This window comes from Barbus barbus (assembly GCF_936440315.1).
Source record: "Barbus barbus genome assembly, chromosome: 6".
In the NCBI taxonomy this organism is placed as follows: domain Eukaryota; kingdom Metazoa; phylum Chordata; class Actinopteri; order Cypriniformes; family Cyprinidae; genus Barbus; species Barbus barbus.
In genome coordinates this window covers 23,737,952-23,764,873 of record NC_136734.1, presented here as the reverse complement: position 1 = coordinate 23,764,873, position 26,922 = coordinate 23,737,952, and the positions used below count along the sequence as shown (strand labels likewise).

The window sequence follows — 26,922 nt, the reverse complement described above, 5'->3', positions numbered from 1 at the left end:
ATGCAGCCTTGGTGGGACTTTCAAAGAGACTTTCAAACACATGAAAAAATTGTATTGTACCAAACTTTTAAAGTAAGTGTCTGTATGTGTATATAAATTTAAATATCTAAGTTATTTACGTATTTATTTTACAATTCTAATTTGTTCTTTATAAACATTATTCTCTTGTATTGGAATTTTTTATTTTCAAGTAAATATAGCTAAACATTTAAGCAACATGAAATTTATTAATAAAAACATTTGCCACTGGGGAAACAAAAAACTTAAATTAAAGACAAAATAAAAACATTTTTAAACCTTTTTTTTTTTTTTTTGCTTTAGCCATAAAGTTTTCCAAATTGTGTCTCTGAATACAACATTATATCTAACATAATATCTTAATTCTCAAGTAAATGGCTCTTGGTGTAAGGATCTTTAGATATTTATCTTTAGTTGAAGAAACAAGATACAAATACTGGGCAAGAAAATAATTTTTCCTCTGTATTTCCTTCATCTTGTCCTTTTGTTCTTCCAGAAAACCAGAAACACTTTGAGAAGCATCGCTGGCCCCCTGTCTGGTTCCTGAAGGAGGAAGACCGCTATCTCCGTTCTCAAAAAGAGCGAGAACGCGAGGAGGAGATCTTGCGCAAGCTGCACACCAAACGGGGCTGGTGCTTCTGGAGACATCCATCCTCCTCAGCACCCCACATTTCCTGAGGGTCTGCCTCCATCCATCCATTCAAACCCCCTGTACCCCTCTCCCTCATCTCAGTCCAGAGGCATGTAGCCAAGCCTGGGGAGCCCTGTTCCTGTGCATCCATTCCGACTGCTGGAAGCGAGTCCGGGTCTTCTTTGCCTCTGAGCTTTAACCTTCCCTCCCTGCGTTGGGCCTTAGCAGGCTGCCCGCCACGAGAGCTCAACGCGTATGTGTCATTAAATAGGAGAAGGTCCGGAGAAAGTCTCAGATCTTTCTCACTTTCGATGTTACATGTTCTACTGTGCGAATGCATAGGGAACGTCATCATTGCAGTGACCTGCTTTCGCCTCTTAAGACTGTTATTATTATACAAGACCACACACACACACACACTCACACCAGCACCCCGTCTGAGCGCTGGCGCCCAGGCACACGGATGCTGCATCGTGCTGCTGTGTTGAGCTTTTCTCTGTGAAACCTATTTCTGGGAAAACCGTCATGTTCAATGCCTACAAGCTGAAACATAGCTCAGCTTTGAATACAACTAGCAACTAAAATGGCGGCAGGGATATATATATATATAAAATTGTTAAAATAAAGGGGTTATTGCCCTTGCCTACATTCTCACTAAAAACAATTCTCCATTTTGGATCTTCCATTGCCCCATATTGGCTCTGAATAGCAATTGTGTTGCCTACTGAAGAACTGCTTTTCAGATTGCTTGTCCTGTTACTAAATGTGGTAGAACAGAAGGGGTGTGTAGTTCAGGTCTGTCACTCACTAAAAAACTCCAGGCCAGCACCAAAGACAGACATACACACTGACGCCTTACCAAAATCTGCAGAAACGAAAACTTGACAGCAAGTAAACTACAAAATTAGGGCTATTTTTACCACTGCCAGGAGAGTATTTACAGTCACAACTGTTATATGACGTTTTGTAGATTGAGCTTTGTGATATGACCACTAGCAAGCTCCTCGACTTGCTTGCCTTTCACCTCCACCAATGGGGGGCGCCCATGCTTTCTGAGTTTACCCTGCTTTCGAAAGTATTAGCTACTCATTTGTTTGTCAGTCCTGTTTCGGATCTTCACATCCTTGTGAAATGCCCTCGTTTTTGTAGCACTACTTCAATCTTAGCTATTGGTGAACCAAAAAGTAGGTTGCAATGTTTCGTATTCCTTCACCGCTCCCCTCTGTTACTCCTCTGCTCCTCTACCTCTGCAGTTAGCCAAACTGATGGAGAAACTATCGATCCACTTCCTGTAGTGTTTGATACGTTGCAATGTGACGCTTCACTTTGCACCTTACATACGCACGTAAAATTGGTGCTCAGGATTAACCTGCTAAATGTCACAGCGTTCAACCATTCACCCATTATATCTTTAAGGGGCGGTTACACTAGACTTTGAGCAACATTCATGATGTGATGTCGCACTATGTGGTGTCTTTTTAAAAAAACATTTCTGCAGTGCTGCGAAACTTAAAATTGCAAATTTAAAGTTTGTGTTTGTTTAATGACACTAAGCTGTTAATAGTCTTCTATTGGTCACACGTCTAAACATGATACAAATTTGCAGGTCAGAGTTCACCAAACTTGGAACATTGTGATTCTGGTATCGAGCATTTGCATGCGTATCAGTGGAAGGAAAAGTGTAGTGTGACTGCCTCTTTACACAAGTTTTGACAATCTTAATAACAGAATATCCCAACATAAGCTGTAAATCAGAAGTCTATCCTTCTTTTTTGATTGAAAAGCTTTCGATTTTGAGCTTTGAAACAGGTTTTGTGGTTAAACTGACAGGGTTATGCTAACAGCCGCTCTCGGTTTGGTTCCTCTTTCAGACGTGCATGGGCTGTGAAGTGTTGATAGCATCCGTTTGCTAGAGTCTGTCTCGACTGCCTTCCATCTGAAAACATGAGTGCCTATGACCATTGTTACACTTTCCCTTCTACATTCAAGTATTTCTCGGTGAAGCATGTTTGTTTTGCCTGTTTTGTGCCTTTTAACAAAAGTGTTTTTAATAACTACTTTAGGTGGGAGGTGAGTGAGAAATCGGAGACATCTTAAGTTTTCCATGCCACCCTTTTTCTATTTCTGGCTTTCTGATTTCGCTTCCTCAAGGCTGCACCTTGCTTTTCGCACCAGACGAGCTGAAATCATCAACAGCTACAAAAATAGACACGCAGAGCCCATGTGCTCAGACAGGCCGATCTGCACAAAAAAAAATCACAAATCACAAATAAAAGAGGGAAATGGAGAGCAGATGCTGTATGCTACCATCTTTACCCGTAGGGGCACTTTTGTAGGTTCATCCCATTAAGATGCTTTATTTATAGGGGCAGACAAATAAATGAATGTTTATAGATGCCACTCTATGCCTAAAGGCTTAATAATTAGTAAAATAACGACTGTAAGGCCTTACTTTGTATCTGCAGACTGGCTCTGCGATAAATGATGTACTTAATCGCAGCTCTCCTGTCTGCCCCTTAGAGTTAAAGAAGAACAATTCGAGAACACTTTAAACATCAGCATGTTTGTTGGGATGGAAAGCTTTGTTGGGCTTGTTAGCACTTTTTGTTCTTGCACTTTGATTTTAGAGTTGGTCTGCATGGCATTGACTGTTTCTAAACTTTTTAAAACATTTTGTAGCATGGAATGGTTTCTTCCATTAAAACAGTGCTCCTTATGGCCCTACATATTTTGTGCTTACGTTAAAAAAAAAAAAAAATCCCTCATACTGTAAGACTTTTATGTCGATTGCTCAAAGTCTTTGTACCTTGTGCTTTAATCAAATATGCCTTGATTAACTTCAAGGACATGTGATGTGTTTTTCTGTTGAAATTAGGTGAATAAGTAGATTTCATAAACAGTATTAGAAAGGTCTATTAGCCCTTAAAAGGATTGTTCACCCCAAATGCAAATTCTGTCATTTATTCACCCTCATGTTGTTTCGACATGTTTTATATGAACTCATTTCTTCTGAAGAACACAAAAGTAGTGTGTGGCATCCATGAAGTCAAGCGCATCCAACTCAATTCTTCAAAACATGTTTATGTTCCACAGGGAAAAAAAAGTCATAAGTTTGAAATGACGTGAGGGTGAGTAAACGACGACAGAATGCTCATATTTGGTGAACAATCGCTTTAAATTGATAGATTCATTGAGACAGTGACTAACAACAGGAAAGACAGTATAACTGCTTGCTAAATATGCACTTTAGCTTCAAATTTGATACAAATTATATTATTTGTGGATTTTCTTTCAATTTAACAAAAGTATTTATCTGTGCACGTTTACAGGTAAGATGTGCGTGGCAATGGTCTAGCTTTCATTACTAAGGAATTATCATGCACTTTCATCATGTTATTGAAAAAATAAATAATTACAAAATCAGAGCACTCATTACCACTTTTAAAAAGTCCATCCAAAACCCTTACAGATACTTAATGTTATACTAAATGTTTATCATGCTCATTATTAATGACACATTGTGGTTGTAGTTCAATTTATTTATAACAGTACATTAGAAACCCACTAGTTTTAGAAACGTGAGAGCACTTGAGAATTGTGGTCTATTGTTGTGTTACCGTGCCTTTAATTGAAAAAAAAATCTTTCTGAAGAGAGTTCACTGCCTTTAGTTTTTATCAAGGTAATTGTAGTGCACTAACACACACACACACACTTTCGCTGACAGCCATCAGACCACTGTATTGCTCCTTCTGCATGCCTGTGGCCAGCATGTAGCAATACCCTCTGGTCTTTGAGTGGTGTGAAATATTTTATGCTTTCCCCCCTAACATTTGAGATGTTTTCATCCCATTTTGTTAGTGCTGAGCTGAGTGGAAACCTGTGCTTGTTGAGAACATTGATTAGAAGCGTTTGGACGAGGGTTAATGCAAACACATGCACATTAACAGAGTCAGAGGCACACTTGCACCCTCTACAGTCAACTGAAGGTCAGGGTTTTATTTTATTTTTTTTACAAGGCTGAGGGTAATATAAATTGGTGTAGGACAGGGGAGCTATGTTACACAACATTCTTTCTGGAATATGACTTTGATTTAGGTGTTTTTTGTTGTTGTTTTTTTTTTTTTGTAAATTATTAATTCCAGAAAGCTGTTATTGTGGTGATTGCCTGATTTAAAAAAAAAAAAAATTATGAAAACACTCAACATTTGTAATAAACTGGAAAGGTTAACCACATTTAACTGCTTTTAACAATCTTAAAATGAACAATCTGACCTCAGGTCATAGGCAGAGACCACTTCAAGCCCTTGTTAGTTTCTGTGTTTCAACAGAGCGGCTCTCCAACCAACTTCCTTTCTTTGCTTTGAAATCCACCTTCATCTTCATGAAAGAAAAGGGCCATATTACTGAACAACATCTGTCAATTATAGCGGAGCACTTGTATGCCCTTTGGCAGACGCTGTCCCTCTTTCCACTTGTGGTGCGGTGTCCTTGCCATTTTTCATCTTCTTGAAGTGAGGTAGGTGTCACTGACTGTTGACCCTACCCTTGACCTCTCTTCCTCTTTCAAATCTGTGACTATTTAAAGCTGTTTTGCACTTTGTGGTTTTCTTTTTAACTTCTTAGTTTGATTATTGTTTCTGATACCTGTTCTGTAATTATTGTTCTTGTTCTGAACCAGAAAAAGCACACACACACACCATACACACTACTAAGGGCTTTTAAAATACAAAATCAGAATGTTTTGCTGCCGTTGCAAAAAAAATAAAAAATATTATTGAATCGTTTGTAATATTTTTGAACTGTGATTTGTACAAAATGGAGCAAAAAAAGGGGGTTGGAAAAGGTTATCTGTTTCAGTATTTTAATGTTTGCTTGGCTTTTAATAAAACTTAACTAAACTCTTTGAACTCATTTATTTGTGTGTGTTTTTATTTGCAATGAAATGCTAACTATTGATCATAAAAATGGTTACATTAACATTATGCAATAATCATTTAAAATACATTTAAAAGAGTATAACTCTTCTCTGATACACTGTAAAAATTATTTTTCAAAGTTGTAAATAAAACAAAGATTGGCTGTATTGGAGTTTTATTGGTGTTTTACATTTTTTTAAAAACTCAGTCTTTCTACTTCAAAATGTCATGTTTAATTCAATGTGTTACTTCTGTTTTATTTGTTATTATTTTTAAAATTTACAAGCAATTTCTGAGTGAAAATGATTTCAATACACATGAGAAATGTACACCATTATATGTGAGATTTGTACAGGTGATCAGCTTGTTATGTGGAAAGGCAGTACTGTAAAATGCCCTGCAGAGGGAGACATACACAGTTTTAAGCGTTTCCTCTCGTTAAACTCTATAATAAATATATTTACCAAAATATTATATATAATATGTCACATATATTTTTGGATTAGAATTATGACCATTTATCCATGTACTAATACCACGTACTGCTAGTTGAGCTGCTCAGGTTTGATGCAGAAGCACAACTTTTGTTCAGCTGGCTCTTGCTTTATGTCTGTCCTTCACAAAGTAGCAGACAAAATGGCTGAGTGATCACAACGTGACTGCTTTCCTTCCCCCTGTCCCTCAGTCAAACGCCTGAAACAATCAGATCAAAATGTCAGTCCCTAGAAGTGATTTAATAAAATAGTTGTAGTATGAGGTTTTTGGTTGTCATGCAAACACAGACATGGTAATGATTTCCATAGGACTGTAGTGTTGCATTTTTTGAAGGAATACACATCACAGGAAATAAGTCATCTCCATACACACGTGCACACTCACACTCACACACTGCAACATTTCCAGTAACACTTTGAAGGGGCAAAGCCAACACATATGCTGTAATTGATGCTGCTGCCCCAAAAGAGAGGGTGCCTGTGTAGACGGGTGGCTAACAGACCAGAAAGTCTCCTTGGTGTGTGTTTGTGAGACACTGATTGCAGTCCTAGTGCTTGTGTCATCAGATCTGTGACTGATGTGTTTGGTGGTGCCATGGTTTGATTCATGATGGCCAGAAACACTGTATGAAAGCACAATGTGGTAACACTCTTATGGCTGTAATTGAGCAACTCTAAAAACGTATCCATGCCGGATATCTAGAAAAGCTTGTATTATATAACAGAATGTGCAATACAGTATTATATATATATATATATATATATACAGTATATATATATATATATATATATATTGGATTGGATTCAATTCAATTGGATGTATATATATATTATATAAATAGTTACAGTGTTTCTGAACTAAATTCTGAAGATGCCTGAAATTTTATGCTTTTTTGTTTTTTACACTGACACTAATGTTTTCCAAAAACATATTGTTATAATAAGTTACATACGTGTTAATTCTACCTGACCTTGCCACTGCATTCTTCTTCCATGAGAGCATGGTCTTATCCCACTCTCTCACATTTTTCTCTTCACACCAACGTACCACCAAGAAGCACAATTTCCCATAAATGCCCTAAAAGGTGAATGTAATGGAATATATTTTATCTTCTCTACATCTCACAAATGGCTAGCACAGTATGGTCCATTTTCTCCATTAAACTTTTCTTTAAAGATCTGTTTAATGTAATGTCTCAGATGTAATAAGACCATAGATTGATTGGGTTAACTGAGAAGAACATGAACATTCAGTTGCTCTTAAGATTTTATTGTCCAGAATGGAATTCCTCAAAGTTATTCTTCAATAAATGTGTTGCCCCAAGTCCAAAACCATTACTGGAATCAGCAAAGCAAAGTCACAGACATTTCCAACAGGAACAGAATGCCTGGACTCACTCAGCCCCTCATCTTATAACAAATTCCTCTACATTAGCGAGGTCCTATGTCTAAATACAAGGTGAAGGGCAATTGTTCTGAAAGCAAAAGACTCAAATTGCTGGGTATGTTTAGTCTTTCTTAGCTATATGATACAGATAAATGAACAGTCACTGGACTGCACAGTATAAATCATAGCAGTCAAACAATCAATTGTGAAGTTCAAAAACAAACTACAAATTCAGAGGCTGTATATTCTTATACTGAGCTGCAGAGACACCAAAACAGCAATGAATGTTGCCTGAAAAAATGTAGCAAAGGTCCAGTATCCAGTAATATTTTCAAAATATTAGCTAAACTATGTGCCTTTGTAATATTAGTGACTCTACGAACCTATTTTATTATTTTCTGTCTCTTCTGTGTGGGTAATGTCTTATGTAATCAGGCTTATGTTGGACCGCTTTTATTATTAGGTAATGTTGTCTAGAGATCATCTTGGCTTTGTTGAGGTACCAGCCACTGATGAAATATGTTTTTCTTCCCTTCAAATCTTTGCACACTGCAGTTGTAGCCTCTCTGTGGGTGTTTGCAGGTTTTCTGCTTATTTATCTTGTGAAATCTTGAGCTCTCTAGCTGGTTTTCCCTCTTTTCGTTTCACAATGCACTTCAGTTTATCACATTTATTGTGGGGGAAAAACCAACTCCCATGCAAACGCGATTCCTTATGTGTCGTTTATGTCGAAAATGCATCACTAGCGTGCCATGGATTATCAGCATTGCCACAAGGGGCGCTACATCAGGAATTAGCCTAATTGGCTGTGTTTGAAAATGTTTAACTTGATGTGTCTTTCACGAAATTCCTGATATAGATAGGCTATTCCTATTGAGGACTAAATCAGCCAGGCGAATTTAAAACACAATAAGTGCGGTCTTGCTTTCGGAGGTGAATGCTAGCTGTTTGGGAACACATCTGGGAGACAATATGGTCCGATAATTTGTTTTTCAATTTGAAATTAAATAAGCAGAAACGAGAAAACAGTCCTCTTTTCGTTTTTTCATTTGTTAAAAAAAACGAGATTTTAATTTTCGTTTTAATCTTAATTTTAATTTTCGTTTTTTAACGAGATAAAGGACTTCAAAATGGGGGGTGGGGAAGTCGTGGCCTAATGGTTAGAGAGTCGGACTCCTAATCCAAAGGTTGCGGGTTCGAGTCTTGGGCCGGCAGGGATTGTAGGTGGGGGGAGTGAATGTCCAGCGCTCTCTCCACCCTCAATACCACGACTGAGGTGCCCTTGAGCAAGGCACCAAACCCCCAACTGCTCCCCGGGCGCCGCAGCTTTGGCTGCCCACTGCTCCGGGTGTGTGTTCACGGTGTGTGTGTGTTCACTGCTGTGTGTGTGCACTATGGATGGGTTAAATACAGAGCACGAATTTCGAGTATGGGTCACCATACTTGGCAGTATGTCACTTCACTTATAAAAAAATCGTTTTCCTCTTGTGGGCGCTCGTACGCCTCTTTCCGCCGTAATAGTCCTCTGCTGCTGTACGGGGCAGGTCCTAGATCGGGCTTTCCTCTGTAACCAAAGGCGTTTCACAGAAATATTAATTTCTGAAATGTTCATCAGCCTGTTTTATTTAGCTGTGCGAGTAGTACATCTGTATGGCGAAGCAGCAGCGCAGAATGGATGAGAAGCACGGATTTAAAAATAAAATAAATAAATTTAGGGGGGGGGTCCCCCAGATATTTTAGTTTTTAGTAAAAAAATAAAGATGACAAATCTGATTAAGCTCACGCAGTTAGGATACGATACATTTCGTTAATTAATTATTTACTGTCATTCATGTGAAGTCTGTTTTTAGGCTGACCAAATGCAAATGCCTCTATCAGGGTCGGCGCCAGAGCGCACAAAGTGAGGGGGCACGCACAAATTTTTTATTATTATTTTTTTTTTTTAAACAAGCAAAAAATTTATTTTACGTTTTTGAGAGGAAAATTAAATAAATATATAAATACGTCACGTATAAGTGGATAACTATACTAATATTTATACTAATGATAAATAAGTGTAGTAGGCTATATAATATATGTTTAGCTATAAACAAAGCGAAACTGAAGGTAAAGTTATAGCTCTCTCATTCGCACAAATCACATACGCGATGTAAGTCTATTTGAAGCGTTATATAGGCCTTCTGGGTTTTGTAGTTCACGCGCGTTCCAGTATCGACGGGAAAAATCATAATGAGTTAAAATATGCCACAGTGGCCCGGTGCTCACCCTGACACGACGGCACGGTGAACGGCTGCGCTGTTGGCAGTCAATAGCCTATATTAACAAAACGACTATATCCGCGTTAAAACAAACCTTTTCTCCCATTAAAACAAACGCTCAGTTTGTGGTCCATTATTACTTTAATGAAAACACACACACACACACACACACACACTTTCTTGAAGAGGCTGGGGGTTATGTGTTGCTATAGCCTATATGTAGAGCAGCGATTTTCAAACTAGAGCCCGTGTCCAAACCATGTAAATAATAATAATAATAATAATAATAATAAAATAATAAAACACTGTTGCTAGCTTATATATATTTAAATGACTATTTGTTTGATCATGGTATCCATGACTAGGCAATATATCATTATAAGAACAGGGTTTTGAGTTTTAATCAACATACAAAAATATATATATTCAGTCAATGCGATGTTAGGATATATAACAAAGAGAGATAAGCCATTGTTCGTCTTTTTAATTGCTTACCCTAATTAACATTTGATGTGACTTCCAAATACATTGAAATATCAAAAACAAATAAATAAAATTAAATAAAAAAATAAACTCACTGGAGGGTATCACTTTCAAGTTCAGTAGCAATTTATTTGATTATTTAATCTTCATTTACTAGTGCAAATTCCAGTCTGAGCAATGGTGCCAGATGTCCCTTTGCGCCACCAGGTGGAGATTTCACTAATGATTTTAAATGCCTTGCAAGATCATTTTAATTCAATTTCGACATTTTGGGTAGTTCTGATGCCATGAGCCAGTTTTGATGACTTTGCAATAATCCTAAATATAGACTAATATTTAATGCGCAGGTATAATTACAGACTTGTCACAGAACTCGAAAAACAACATTGGATAAAAGCATCTGCTAAATGATTAAATGCAAATGTATAAAATGTTTTAAAAAATTAATAATGAAAAATTAGTGCACTTTTCAAATGTTTGTAGGTAAGATACAAAAGGTCCGAGATGGAGTGGATAAATATAGTAGAAAGATAGAAAAAGAGAAAATTACCCGTCAAAAAAAAGTCAATTATAAGAAGATTTCTCTTGCCGACAAAACAAGTAGCCCCTAAATGATGTCATGCGCGTAGCGGTCTATAGCAGAGGCATTTACATTTTGACAGCCTAAAAACATTTCAGTTACATGAATTACAGTAAATAATTAAAAACATATCTGGGGGACGCCCCCTACATCTATTTATTTTTATTTATTTATTTATTTTATCTGCGCTTCTCATCCATTCTGCGCTGTTTGTGGATAGCGCAGCTTCACCATACAGATTTAACTACTCGCACAGCTAAATAAAACAGGCTGATGAACATTTCTGAAAGTAATATTTATGTGAAATGCATTAGGTTACAGAGGAAAGCCCGATCTAGGACCTGCCCCGTACAGCAGCAGAGGACTTTTGTTTTTCTTTTCTTTTTTAATTTTTAAATTTTTTATTATGCAATAACAATACAACAATTACAAAGACAAAGAGAGAACAACAACAACAACAACAAAAAACAATGAGGGTTACAAACAATAATCCAAAGCATACTAAATTATCGTATAAGATTTACACCATACGAGAGTCTTACATACAATAGAATTATTAGAGTTACTCAACGAGTTTACATACATATCAAAATCTTTCCTGAAAATAAAAAAATAAGGAGTTTTCTTTGAAAATTTACATTTATGAATGTAACATTTAGCAGGAAATAGCAATAGATTAATAATACATTTGCAGTGAGAAGGGTCTAAATTTAAAGAATAACCAAAAAACACAATTTTGGGGGTTATACAGAAATTTGGATATAAATAGTTTTTAACAAAATTGGAAAAGTCGCAGCAGAGGACTATTATTGTGCTAAACGAACAGAGTATGACGTCACGGGCTCAGATTTGGTTGGCCAATCGGCGGAAAGGGGCGTGTCACGAGCGCCCACAAGAGGAAAACTAATTTTGAAGTCGTTTATCCGTTTTCTACCCGTGAAACAGAAAAACGAAAAAGACGACTGTTTTCTCGTTTCTGCTTATTTAATTTCAAATTGAAAAACAAACTATCAAAACGTACACGGACCAATTATACAGAAATACTTTGATAAGAGGGTGATGGAAACAAAGCTGACTGCTCTATGTACTCTATCGCCCCCTTGAATACTGAAGCTTTACCGATGTTCCAATGCAATAGCACACGTGTGTGTGTTTAACCTTGCAGATGGCGTCTGTGTTTACATACTTCTTTAAAATATGTTATCTGGCCTTAATCATCCACACAGACACCCCGCCTGCTGTGAGCAATTTGCATAACATCCAACTCCTCCTATCAAAGAAGAAGAAGAAAAACATTCTGCTTGGGCCTCAATTGGTGTGATGTACATTAATGGAAAATGTAATTAACATTCACAAGCGTGCCACATGTGGGAGTTCAGACTGTGACAACTAAAGCATGAGATCTTCATCTTCTGGTGTAATGAGCACAGCACTAAATAATGGCTATGTAAACAGACTGAAACCCAGTGGAGGATGTTCCTTGAAGCCTCCTCACAAGAATGTGATAATACTGAAAAAACTAGCAAGCATTGTTTGACCTTTTAATGTCATTATGTCATGAGAAAGCAAACACATACTGCTTACAACACTGAAATCCAAACCCTTGAAGTAAATATTTTCCTCCCCCAATTACAAATCTTTTCCTGCATATTACTTAATGCTTATTGAGCTAAAGAAATTCCTAATATAAACTGTGACTGTTTCAATTCTAGAAATTGGTATGAAAAGAGTAGGGTTGAAATTATCCACCGAAAATTTTTGTAAACCCTGACATAGTACAGCTCCATATGATATGGCAAATATGCTGTGTGTCTTCAACATGTAGGCATTCCAAAAGTTAATGAATTCCCAGGAAGTCAGTGCTGACACTGCTATCATTTACTTAAGATAATGCATTCAGAGATGAAAACACAGTATCAAAAGTCTAAGAAAGGTTGATGAAATGCTGGATGCTTGAAAGGGATGGAGAGAAGTAAGGCTAACGGAAAACATATGCTGAAAAAGAGTAATGACTATGAGAGGGCAGAGGTCAAGCTATAAGCCTTTACTAAAGGCATATATCTTTGGTGTGTTGAACTTTGACATCTCTTTCAGGTCTAAACAGATTGAAGCATGACGTGTGTACACTGCATGTGTTCAAGATGTAAAGGCGGAAAAATATGCCAACGCTGTAACAGACAGGAATGGTCTTGAATGTTATTTCTTTGTGCAATGCATTTAACTTTTAATGAAACTATGACTAGAGCAAGGTTTTCAAACTTTTCGATGTCATGGCCACCATAAAGGATCTGGATCTGCTGGCCTGAGACAAAAATAAACTGCTGACTGACTGTTTGTAATAGACACTATTTTCCCTCAGCTGAATAACTTTCAGTATCTCAAAGCAAATTATTAAGCCTGATAATATTTACTTTGTTGACTGCAATCCTTTTTTTGTATCCATATTAAGGTGAGGTTGCATTTACCTTTTCTCTGCAAAATTGTGTGGGCAACATCCAGTTATTTCAATAGCAATGACTGGAATCAGAACTTTAGGAAGAATTTTCCCACACAGATTTTGCTCATATTCAGGTTGGTCACACAAATTTGTTGCGCTGACCAGCAGAAAGCTGCTTGGTATGAAAGTAACTTCTTTGTGAGTGAGACTAGTAAAATCTGTGTGGGAAACTTTTTTTTGCACTCATGTGACACTCCCAAAATAAGTGGACTCCCAATGCAATGACTGGATTTCACAGAGCAACGGTAAATGTGACCACACCTTTAGAGTACTTTTAAATGTTTTAACCTGAAAAGAAAGGTTTCTCTGTTTTTCCTCACACATTCTCTTTCTGTAAAAACTAGGGCTGCTGTTCATCTTATGATCTGACTTCAGACAGTCTTCAGAAAGTAGAATGAAATGGTTGTATTGTCGGGTTATGTAAATGTGTGAATACATTAAACATTTAATTAATATTTTGAAGTAAATATGGAAACTTTGGCATTCCTAGAAAAGCTAATTTTTTTTTTCACTCATTTTTTATACCCTTCCACCATTTACTAGGGGCCCCTGGACCTCAGTTTGAAAAAATTCTAGAAAGGCCAAGGTATATAAAACACATTTGTTGAATTGAATGAGGTTTTAACAGGTTCAGTCAGAAAATTTAGAAACCACGTGAGAGCTTCATCCTCCATTTCGTGTTTACTCTGTTTTAAATAACATTATTCCAGTGCTAAATGTATTCCTTTCAAATAAACAGCACTTTATCATTCTCTTAACAGCACAGCATCTTAAACAATATCTTGTGTCACTCAAAGGAAATACCAGACGTGGTGTCATGTCAAACACAACAGCATAACATTCAAATCTGTCAACAGGGAAAGCGACATGAGGCAGGAAGCTGCTGAGATCATGAAGGAATTTGGATATTTTGGCACCCGTTTGTTTCAGACCATGTGCAATAAACCCTCACACAGGCCTCCAAAGAGGCTGTTTAGGGCTCCAGCAGTTTAAGCTGGGATCTGTGCTCTAGTGCACATCTACCCTTAAACACAGAGTTTTAGACAAGCAATGGGGGCCCTTTATTAGCAGAGCTCTACAACATTAATTAATTAAACCATAAAGATAGATGATGTAATGTTTAAAGAACCAGACGGAGGAAGATGTGGTTTCAGTTTGCGTTCACGGCTGTGTATGTGTGTGTGTGGGTGTGTGGAAGAGAAGAGTGGGTAATTCCTAACTCCTGATTCCTAACAGCAATGTTGAACTGTCGTCAGTAAAGTATGAAGACTAAACTTCTCTTCTCCTGTGGGTCAATGAGGATATTTTAACCTTTAAACATTTTTCATCATTTTGATTTATCCTATGCACAGAATGATTCTGTATAATCATGAACGTATTTAGCAAGAACAATAATAACAGACGAAACTGTACACTAGATCAGACAACACGAAAAGCATAAACATCCTAAGAGGTAACAGATTAAAAAAAGGCAAGAGGAAAGTTTCGAAGTGTTTTGTTGAAAAGTGTTTTCTACATATAGTATGGTTATAACAGTTAACTAAAACTAAAACGATAACATTTTATTACCTGAAATACATTATACTAAGCATTGCATTTTCAACACCAACAAAGCCAGTTTAAAGGAGACTACATCAAGTTCAGTTCCCATGAAATCGGCCCTGCTGAGACAAGGGTCCCTCCAGAGATCAATGCACTGTAAACGGCTTCTCAGCTGGCTGCCAAGCGCTCCAAAGACTGCTCACAGGAAGCCTGCACAAAGAGAGACTGGCAGCTCAATAGCGCGTCAGTGCAGGACCAGTGGACTTCCAACCAAACTCACCCTCATTCACTGCCACACTTCAAACATTAGCACAAAACAGGAGCAAAGATCTAAACATTTTGACTGAATTTGCATACTTGTATAGATGTTCTTTTTGTGCCCATGATTGCTGTCTTTTATGGAATCCAGGACAAAGAATGAAAATAAGAACAAAAAGACCAATTAAGTACTAAAGCTTTACACAAACAGGGGTTTCACAAGTTCACATGTAATAGAAAGGGGTAAAGAATAAGCATATTTGGCTTGCTGTCCTCAAGGAGGGCTTCGAGCTTGAGATATGGAACAAACCCAAAGTACTCGTCTGGACTTCACTGGCTGGCCGAGAGAGGTGTTGGGTTGGGATGCTGGAACCTGTCACTGAATAGAGAGGTGAGAGAGGCTTTTTCTGATGCTGATTGGTTGGATTATCCAAACAGGTTCCTCCCAAACTTTGTTCAAATTAACTTCATTTTCTAACTTGATTCTGCAGACCCTCGGCTGCATGGGGGCGCTGGAGGATCTCAAGATTTTAGGGCTGTCAATGTTAATGTGTTAGCTTATATTGTTAACTAAATATGTTAAATGTAATTAGATTGTGGAAAAAAATAAATAAAATTGACATTATTACTGTTGCATTATGCTTTTTCTATTTTATTGACATCCATAGTAAGAGTAAGAAATAAAACACAAATCTGTATTGTTTTTTTTGTGTTTTTTTTTGGGGGGGGGGGGGGGGGGGGGGGGTATATACACTAAATGTACACTGTCAACTTATCAATTATTTTTCAAATGATAATATTTAAATAATCCGTTTTGGTTGAGATTCAGTGTAGGAAAAGCCAATTATTTAATTTTGCAAACATATATGGGTCTGTACACATAAAAGGTAAATATGGCCGAAAAAAAGTTCGAAAACCTCTCAAAAATAGTATGCACTAAATTCCAAGATAGCTTAAAATGCGGACATCTCATGACCTAACTCAACAAGAATGTCCATAAAACCATTTCAAATGCGTCCTTGTGTTTAAAAGTCTAGAATATAAAAAATAGATTCAATTACGTTACCTCCAAATTGTTTTAATGTGACCGTACATACCACGGTCTGTAATTCATGTTAGCAGCAACCGAGATAAATTGAAATTGTGCAAAAAAAAAAAAAAAAAAAAAAAAAAACTGAAATTGTGCAACAGCAGTGGTGTTTTTCCCCCTCAGAGCAGGAGGTGGAGCTTTTGGAGAGATTCTTCTTCATGAAGTTTTCCAGCATGACTGATGCACATTAGCAGTGTTCGCCTCCACCTCCAACTCCAACAGCCCTTCACCTTCAGAAGTTACACATCGCCTGCAAAGCTCACTGAATGCAACTTTGGATAAGGGGACTGCGTGTTTGCTAGTGACACAAAACGTGTGTTGAAGTGCACTGGTTTGTGGAGTACATAGAAACACTCCAGCATCAGGATGAGAGCGATTAACTTGGACACGTACAGCCTGTCTCTGCTGACCGCTAAAGAAGACGTCCTCAACGCGCGAGCATCCACCAACTGGTACAGTAAACATTACTTATTAGCTGTTTCTCAGTCTTAGCGAGCTGCTTGTCTAGACTATATTTTGGGGCGTCACAGGCGCGAGCAACATTTTTAATTATCACATAGGCAACAAATCTGAATGTTGTCTAGGTAGGGAGCTGCATTTGGTTTTGAAACAACCGAAGACGTGCTGATGCTTTGTAAATGATATTGCGCAGTTGCTTTTTAATGTCGTCAGATTTCGTTATTATTTAGCCTACGTTTTGAATAATAAACATTTAAGTGCACTTAAGTTTTGCACTGTGCTAAGAAAGTTGAAACATGTCCAACACTGCAAAAATGCAGAATATTACTTTCCCATAACTCTGGAAGTACTTGTTTACAGAATACTTTTTATGGGAAGCAAAGGCCACTTCCCTCAAACCTATCCCCCATTGCTGAAGATTAATGTCACTGAATGCGTTTTTTTAAATACGAATTTGAACGGAAAGCTAAGTTCCTGTGGAAGTGCTTGATATGACTTCTTCCATTTCTCCCTTAGTGTTTACCTGTATGCAAATTAGCTCAGTTGCTATAATAGGCTACAGTAGCTATACAGGTGCAAGCACAAATTATTAGGGTGGAAACACAATCCTGTAACCTGTAGGCTTTAAAAACTGTTGGATTTTGACCTCTATATGTTCAGACCAATGCATGCAAAATAATTCCATCAGTTGTATGTAATGAAGCTGCATGCATTTACATGTCTTTCACTCTTACAATGCCATCTTTCGTTCAAACGGGATGGAACTTTGCACGAGTTCTCGGACTTAAGTACTAAAGTAGACTCTCTGTTTAATGGCAATCGCACTATAGGTCAAAGACATGAAAGATTTCATTTTCGTTTCAAAATCATAAAGTTATTTTAATTGATCACTTTATAGGGTCACCAACTGGCCGAGCCCAACCAAATTTCCGAGGTCTCCTCAGAGAAAGTTTCTGCATGCATTTCTACAAGTTCTTTAAAATAACTTTTTCTTAAATCATGTGCTCTACATTCTTTGTTATGTAGAATATCATCATATTTTTATTATCAAAATATGTTGCACTCCAGATTGCACACATGCACAATATGGTACAGACAAATTACAGGTAAAGACAGTCAAAAACCAAGGACTAGTTTGCAAAAGTAGGTTTTTGGAAAATACAATATGGTGGAAAAATGTCCTTGGCAGAAACATTTTTTGCTCCATAGCTTCACCTGTATTTTATGTTTCTACCATTTGTGGGTTATTCTGTATAATAAAGGTAGAAAAGGTATAGGCTAATAATAATAATACTAATGAAAACAATAGTGTTCCCAGAAGTTCATTTTTTGGGCCCTTATTAAAAAAATCAGCTGGCTCAGTGTTCTAGAAAATGGAACCATTTATTGGCTTAAAAAATGTTTCAAAGTTTTTTTTCCTGGTTCCTCATTCTGTGTGCATGTATATGTGTGTGCATTTTGGGTTGAATGATGTAAAGAGACCAACCAGCCCCTTTCATTTGTGTCTTTTCACCATGATGTCATGAAGTTATATTCTGCTTCAGCTTTGTGCTTACGCAGAGAGTAGTAGTTTACAGTGTGGTTTGCACTTAAGTGGACACCCAAGTGATTAGAGACGGCTTTTTCTGAAACTGAATTCATATGCTCTTATTCATCTCAAGAAGAAGTTAATAGCCTGTTCCCACTCACCGCTTTCTCAACTACATGATGTCATCTTTTGTTGGCTTTAAAGTACTCATTAAACACATTACAAAGGTGACTGTAATTATAGGTGTTTCATTATTATCTGCATGTATCAACATGGATATACATTTGTTCCAACTTTAACAACCCCTGATCTGACAGTTCAGAAGTCCTGGAGTGTCTTTCCTCTGTGTCAGATCTTGGCAACTCATGTTTGTTTTATCAGCAGCGTCATTGTCTCCTGTATTTCAGCAGGCTCAGGCTAATTCCTGCAAACGCCCGTCAGTGGCTTCCTAAATGATCCAGGCAGCACCCATTCTGTTTTTCCACATGCTTAATCACCGTGGAAACGTGCTCAGAAACAGTCGCTGACCCTTTAGGCTTTACAAGCCGAACAGTGATGGTGAGGGTTTGTCATTTTGCTATGTCAAGTCACATTAAATGGCCCATAAGCAGATGCTGAATGTAAGAAGTGACAAAAGACCTGTGAATTTTTGCAAAAGGGGAAACTTGTACTTCTCCACAAGAGTTATCTGTTATCTCTTTACTTTTATGCTCTGAACAATTGGCGTCAATGACTTATTGAGCTGTTCAGATGCACTTTGAGCACACTAGAATGAGAAACAGCTTCTGTTGTTGGCAGTTTTTACATGATACGGGGTTTTGGATATTTACAAATCTTTGTTTATTGAAATGGAAAAATAAAGTTAATGGCCAATTAAATATATTTTTTTAGTTCGTAATTAAAAACTGTTACTTTCAAGTCATTCACAGTATACAGTATGCTTGTGTACTTCTTCTTGACTACATTCTGTTATGGTGCATAATTGCATAAATGACCAAGAAAAAAACTATATATAAATATATATATACATGTATAAATATTAGTGCTGCCAAATGATTAATTGTATCCAAAATAAAAGTTCTGCTTTACATAATATATGTGCGTGTTCTATGTATATTTAATATAAATACACACACATACAGTATATATTTCAGAAATATATGTTATGTTTATATATTAAATATATTTATTTATAATAGAAATTATATGAATATAAATCTAAACATAAATACATGTAAATATTTTCAAAATATATACTGTATGTGTGTGTATTTATATATTCACAATAAATATACATAGAACACGCACATATATTATGCAAATAAAAACTTTTATTTTGGATGCGATTAATCACGATTAATCGTTTGACAGCACTAATAAATAAATAAATAAATAAATATATATATATATATATATATATATATAGGATAAGATAATTTGTAAATTTCCTACCATATATATCAAAACTTACTTTTTGATTAGTAATATGCATTGCTAAGGACTTAATTTGGACAACTATTTTCTCAATATTTAGATTTTTTTGCACACTCAGATTCCAGATTTTCAAATAGTTGTTATTTAACTTTTAGATGATGTATACATCTTAATTTACTTTTTTTTAATTGACCCTTATGATTGGTTTTGTGGTCCATAGTCACAAATTAATTATTTTATTTTATTTAATTATCAAATTAATTATTTTTATTTCACAATGTTATTGTTTTTAATGTATTTTTAGTCAAATTAGTAAAATTGGTTAATTCTCACCGATCCCGAACATTTGAACAGTGGTGTATATCTTGATAAACTAAAGAAAGTGTGGTCCAGTGAACACTGTTGAATTTCTTCTGAATTAATTTTTGTGTTCCACGGTAGTAGTCATACACTTGGAAAATTACAGTTCTCTGGTATGGAGGTAGTAACCAGATTCTTCATGCTTGACTTATCAGTCTTCTAGAGTTAAACATGGCAGGCTTTTGACATGCCACTCAGTGGTTCTTCAGAAGGAAATGTTAGCAACTGGTCCTTTATTTCCTCGTAGCGTTTAGCAGCTGCAGTGTTTGCTGTGGATGGGTGTGTAGAGCTCCCAAAATCACACAAGAGTCATATTCGGTCATTGTTTTCAAACTAATGCAGTAAAAATTGCTGCTTGATACAGTGAAACATGTTTTTAATGTTGTTGTCTTCATTTGTAGAAGTGCCCTGCAGTACAAGAAATGATATGATATACAAGACAGTGTGATTATCTGGTTTTGTAAGAAGTATATATTTCATTACTTATTGTTTTAGTTGTAAGCCATAACATATTGTTCTTATATTGGCAGGGATTTATTGCGCTCAGTTTGAATTTGTCATCCTGTAAGACTAAGTCTTAGGCAGGCAAAGACAACTCCTGAGGGATGTGACTGGACTGGAACTGATAGAAAACTGTGAAGGCGTGGCAGAATTCATTCCAGTGAGCTTTGTAGGAGGTTATGACGAGAAGCCACATTTGTGACATTTGAATCTTGAAGGTGGCTTCAGCCCCCTTTAGACAAAGAGGGATTCAGCCAATGCCCTTTAACCTTTTCACAGAGTAAAGATGCAACTGTTAACTTACTGTGTAGTGCATGGTTTGAACAATGAACACGCATATGTCTCTCCATGGTGATAAAGTGATGTTTTTTGAGGAACTCACCTGGCTGCACGTAATGAAGGAACAGAGCTCAGGTTCAGTGTGGCTTAGGTCTTAACATCTCCATGCTGTTGGAGCACAAGTTTATGCATGATTTAAAAGCCTCAAGGTGCAATGTTCTTATGTTACCCGTAATAAAACATCTGCTGAGCATGGTGAGTTATCACCACAACAAGACTATTCAGTACTAATAATGTAGAATGGTGACCTTAATTAACCTCTGGTAGCTTTAATGAAGTAGTATAAAAATAATTCACATACACAAAAATAAGAAAAGTAGGAAATACATGCAATCATTTTTTCTTATGACATTAATAGAATTTTCAAAAGTGTCCCATTAAACACATTTTTGAATGTCCTATCAAATGAGTTTTCAACAGACACCATAAAAACGTTTTCGAAGTTACATTAAAAAAATAAATTGAAAGTAAATTAAAAACTACTTGTTTATAAAAAAAATATTTAAAATATTATGTATGTTTTTCAATATTATTTCAGTCTTTCACTTAAAAAAAAATAATTTTAGCTGTTTCTTTGTAATTATTGTGAAATTCACTAGTTTGAATTGTTTCGAATTAAATTGCTTCAAAGTAAATCCTACACCATTTATTTCCAGTGCAGTACTACCATAATACACAGTAGGGGTGTAGCAGTACATGCCTTCAGAACCAAAACTCTTGGCACAGGACTTGGTTCGGTACACATATGTTTAACGAAAGAATAAACAGAAATAAAATACCCAGGATGTAAGAATATTTACCAAGATCTGAATGAAAAAGTGTAGTCATCCGGCTGCATAGCAATTTTCTGAGGTCATTAATAGTTTTGAGTGTTACATTTACCGTTTTTCTGGACAACTTAACTCCTTGCTTGGCCAGTGTTATTATTTTCTCAGTTCTTTACTGGGGCCTGTACCATGAAGCCGGTTTAGCTGGCTAGCGAGGTAAGTTTCAGTTTAGTTTGCGCCAACTCTGGGTTTTAGGTACCATGAAAGTGGTTTGGCTTTTAGCAGTGTTCATTGCCATGGTAACTTATGCTCCACAGCTAATCCGCTCCAGGGCAGGTTATGTTCTGGTTTAGAGATCTCAAACCGAAATTTGACCAATCAGCTTCAAGCAAAGTGACACATCTCTGACGCAATAAAGCCACTCCTCCAATTTCTCTAACTCCAAATTAGAGGACGCTACAGTAAAACATTTTTAAAGATAAAATCATCTGATTTTTAGAGATGATTATTTTTATAATTATTTTATGCATTACTATACCCTTAATCCATTACACAAACCAGCTTAGATTAATTCTAATTATTAAGATTTTATTTTAAATTAATATAAACATATAGCTAATATGCAATATAAATAAGTTTTAGAATCAGTAGCTTTAAACATGACTACATATAAGCTTGGATTTTTAAGTGTTTTTATAACTGTACATATTATCAACTCTATAAACTAACTTTACAACTTTTACTTGCACCTACATAGTAAAATGTTTGCTTTAAGTATTCCTCTTTCATGGATCCATCATTTCATCTTGCTGGGTAAATGTGTTTAAATTCTTCATATTGTTCAATCTTTTAATCTTTTAAATTGCACTGACTCTCTCACGAGAAGTGAATCACAGTTTCAAGGCATGTGATTGGCTACACATTAATGATGTCACACTTTCACGTGCACGCGCTCCATTAACTCATGATCAAGCCTGAGTTGACAGAGAAAGTTGATGATTAGCTTCATGGTACCAACAAAGCCGGATTGGACTGGTTTGGTTTAGTCAACTCAAAACTAATCCTGTAACCCTGAGTTTGTTCAGCCACCATCATGGTACAGGCCCCTGTTCTCTGTGCACTTGAAATGTTTATAGTACCATGAAAGAAAGAGATTGAATTTTGAGACTGAACATTCCCATTAAAGTGGTTGAAAGATAGTAAGTAAATGTCTCTCTGCAGAAATGCCTTATATGTATAAAAATAATTGATGTTTGACAGCTTAGCTTAGGTATTAAATGAGTAGTTTCTCTGTGTAGTTTTATCTGTATTTATCTAATACCATTTGTATACTTTGATGTGACTTGATCTGTATCACCATTTGGTTTAATGTCAAAACATATTATGTTTCATGCAACTAGGCCAATGTGACAGTTGAAATCTCAGATATTATGCTTGTATAGTTTTATCCACAGGCAACAAAAGTTTAATGTACCATCGTTTGTCTGTTCCTGTTTCAGCAAAGTCCATTTCATCACAAGGTTGCCCAAATAGTTTTTAACTGAAAAAAATGATAGAGATAATTCAGACTGTTGAAAAAGTAATCTCAAATGAAAATCAATGTTGGTTTATCTAAGTACTTTTATAGCATCACAGTGGGGCTATTTAGTTTTATGGTGGTTTGGTTACCCCAGGAATGTTTTATTGTGGCAGATTAGTAATTAAGTTATTAAGCAGTAAATGAAGAGGTATTTTTCTGTTGACTTCATTGATTTGCTTTAAACGTTGCTTCAAAAGACCCATGGGGTTTCCCAGATATGCTGATGATACAGGCAAATAAGTTGAAGGTTGGTGGATATGTTGATGTCCCTCATGTCAGTTGTCAGTGTTTATGCTCATAGGCTACCTGTTTTGTACATGTTTCTTTATCCTTAAACTACCTTGAATGTGCCAATTATTCTTTACATGATTACACTCCTGTAATGCAAAGATACAGAATGAGCGTCTTTTGCAATGGTCTGAGTGGATGTTTGTTCATAAAATATGGATCGGGACTGAAGCATGTGGTGTATTACTTTGTGTTTCTAACTCCCATGGCATTCCAGACAGCAATGTTCAGACACTCCATATGTCTCTGTTAGCTGCCTTACACAAGCCAGCTCAAACTGCGACTCAGAATCCTGATCTAGTCATTCTCCTACAACCTCTGAAGCTGACATATGGATTTCAGATTGAGAAGTATTCATATTAAATTCAGTCACCTCAGGGATCATTAACTCACATGGAGAGAAGCTGTGTTGTTTCTTGGAAAATGCCTGGCCCTTGTGTAGGTGGTTTCTCTCTAGCTTCTCTACTGTTGAACTCAATGGGAAAATGTTAATGGAGTTCCTCCATGCTGCAAGGCTGGGTCAAAAGCCTCAAACAATGCAGTTTGTTGTATGTTGAGTTGTAGTCCCACACAGATGGCTTGTGGTCGTTGGCGGTGCTGTGAGGGATTAACTTGTCCAGTAAAATTAACATTTGTTGCAGTTGGATATCTGTGTACTCTCAGAAGTCTCCAGATATCTGTTTCTTTTCGAAGATGCTGAAATGACTTCCAGTTGAGATTTTTTTGGGTTCTTTCTTGAACCTTGAAGATCAGTAATAGAATCAATCCTTTCCATCCTCAACTTTCAAGTTTTGTGCTTGGCGAAAGTTTTGGCAAATGAACATGGCGCATATGCCTCTTTTCACTGTGCTTTCATGTAGTTTTGGCTAGTTGAAAAATGTTTCCATTTCTTTTTCTACATTCTGTTAAATGCATTTGCTTTGGCTGTAGAAACAAGGTTCTGAGCTTGTCTGAGGGCATTATATAATTTCAAACATTTACAATGTTCTCACATTTCGTCCCTATCATAGTCCAATAAGAGAAAGTAAATAAAAAAGCTATTTTGAAAACAGACTGTATAACTGTCAGACACTACCATTAAAATGTTTTTGAAAGATAACTTTGCTCACTAAGGCTGCATTTATGTGATAAAAACACATACAGTAGGCTTAAAACAGTGATATTGTGAAATATTATTACAATTAAAAAGGACTCTTTTATATTTTATTATATTTTAAAATGTAACTTATTTCTATAATTGCAAAGGTCAATTTTCAGCAGTCATTACTCCAGTCTTCAGTGTCAAATGATCCTTCAGAAATGATTCTAATATGCTTATTTGTTGCTCAAGAAACATTTTTTTTTATTATCAATGTTGAAAAAAGTTGTACTGCTTAATGTTTTTGTTGAAACCATAATATTTTTTCAGGATTCTTTGATGAATAGAATGGTGCTTCTAGCCAAGGATTTGAGCACAGATGTTCTATTATGGAACCATTTACATCCTTCAATGATGCCGCTTTCAGTTTATGTCCCAAATTATACACACTCTCCTCCAAGGTGGTGAATGATATGGTGCAGATTGAGGTGCATGTCTTTATCACACCCCCTAGCGACTCACAGTATCCTAATACCTAGGAGGTCATGTTGTTTGCAGCTCAAACTAGCATGTGTGCATTTAACAACTGAGCCCATGATATCTATGCTCAACCTATTGTAAGTGGATCTCACGCTGTTTGACTATAGCTTAAAAAAAATTGTTACAACGAGTCCATTTGTAACAAATAACCAACACCAGTTGGGACACATTTATTAAATTATAATAAATTATAATTTATTTATTTTAAAGTCTAATAAATTATATTCATTCATCTTTTTGTTGACAATATTAACTTTGATAGAGGATAAACATTCCTCTTTTGCTGGTGGGGTAATGTGAGGTGAAAATAGGAAAGTTTGTGGTGTTTGGGGTTTACACAACACAAGATTGGCTCTGCCTGAGGCCTTTAATCACCTCAGATTGGAAACTTGCACAGGGTAGAATGAATCAACAAGCAGCCTGCATACCTACAGACTCCCACAAAGCATTGAGAACAGCTCTAACACAGCCATAGATCTGGCGTAAGATGATGTTATCTCACCCGTCACCTCGCATAACCTTTTGCCAGTCTTAGTGTATTATTTGAGATTATACTAAATACAAAAGACAGGGCTTAATCTACAAGCGGTACAACATTGTTGGTGGTGATTTTTGAGCTAAGACACAGGTGACTGGGTATCCTAGAACTGGCACCTCTCCATTGCAGGAATTAGACTTTTTCAGAAGGTACAATTCCAGTAAAGCTGGTGATTTGATTCAAGCCTTTGTGGTTGGCAGGTGTCTTTTAGCTCAAATCATGAGACTGTGTGTCAAACGCTATTCTAACATCAAACACAGAATGTATTTTTAAAAGGTTTTAAATGGATTAGCTGTTATTTAAACAGCTGCTGTACACAGTAAGTAAATCAACCCAGGTCTTGTTTATTGTATGGGTGCTAGTTAAACTGTGAACTACCTGCAATTAAATATTTCCCTTACCTATAAGGGAAGAAGGGTATGATAATCCTGATCCTATGTTATATGTTATGATGTAAAGAGAGCTGCTCTGAAAATCTCATGCAGTTAAAATGTCATCTCTCAAGTTTTTATTAACATTAATTTCAATATACAATGCAGTATTTGTGGCTTTTTTCCCCCTTTTTTTTAATTTGGGTGTACCTCTTTCGTGACATGTGAGTAACTAATGAATCAGGGAAACTGGAAAAGACATGGTGGGAAAGGCGTGAGACAATTCAGAGAAGAGTACAGTAGTAGTTTAAGAAAACAATGGAGCTTGATCATTTTGACTTATAAACAACTTCTAGAAGATAGGAAGATCCTCAAAAAGAGGTTGCAAACTTATTTACAAGTGCCATGCCATGTTTCTCACATTTAATGTTTTATTTACTCTTCTAGTGTTAGTTAGTTTTTTTTTTTAATGTGTCATGCTGATATATAATAATATTATAAATACTTTACCATCCAAACGTTTCAGTGTCATGGATCATGTGACTCTGAAGATTGGAGCAATGGCTGCCGAAAATTTAGCTTTGCCATTACAAGATAGGAAACAGTTATTTTAAAACTACTACTACTAATAATGTCTAATAATATTTTTTTCATTTTTGATTGGTAAGCAATAAGCATATACGAGACTTCTTTCAAAAACTAACAAAAAAAACCCCTCTTACCGACCCGATTTTTGAATGGCGTGAACTGTTTGGAATCATATATCATGCCTTAAATATGTATGATATTTCACTGTTATACAAAAGTTGCATCTGATCCTCGAATCTGATTGGCGTAGAGGTCTTTCCAGCCGTGCAATATTCTACGAGTATCAACATGGGAATGGTTTCACTGTTAGTATCACTCCTCTTGCAGCGTTTCTCACAGCAAGCATCATGGCGGAGCAGCAAACCCACTATCATTTTACAAATACTACTGTTTTTGT

At 36.3% G+C, this 26,922-nt stretch overlaps 2 protein-coding genes across 6 annotated transcripts in view; both read left to right on the top strand.

Annotated features, from left to right (window-relative positions):
- LOC306870653 (rho-related BTB domain-containing protein 2-like) overlaps window positions 1-3,392 on the top strand; it is a 46,275-nt gene extending 42,883 nt beyond the window's left edge. For both annotated transcript variants that reach the window (XM_079418047.1, XM_079418046.1), the window contains one exon: window positions 515-3,392. In XM_079418047.1, the coding sequence (XP_079274173.1) occupies window positions 515-696 (182 nt within the window). In that variant the 3' untranslated portion in view covers window positions 697-3,392. The remainder of the gene's footprint in view (window positions 1-514) is intronic.
- A 12,884-nt stretch (window positions 3,393-16,276) lies between these two features.
- LOC306871700 (uncharacterized protein) overlaps window positions 16,277-26,922 on the top strand; it is a 37,213-nt gene continuing 26,567 nt past the window's right edge. The window contains exon 1 of one of the 4 annotated variants that reach the window (XM_079419805.1): window positions 16,277-16,607. In XM_079419805.1, coding sequence (XP_079275931.1) covers window positions 16,522-16,607 — 86 coding nt within the window. In that variant the 5' untranslated portion in view covers window positions 16,277-16,521. The remainder of the gene's footprint in view (window positions 16,608-26,922) is intronic. The other 3 variants (XM_079419804.1, XM_079419807.1, XM_079419806.1) reach the window with 3 other exon arrangements.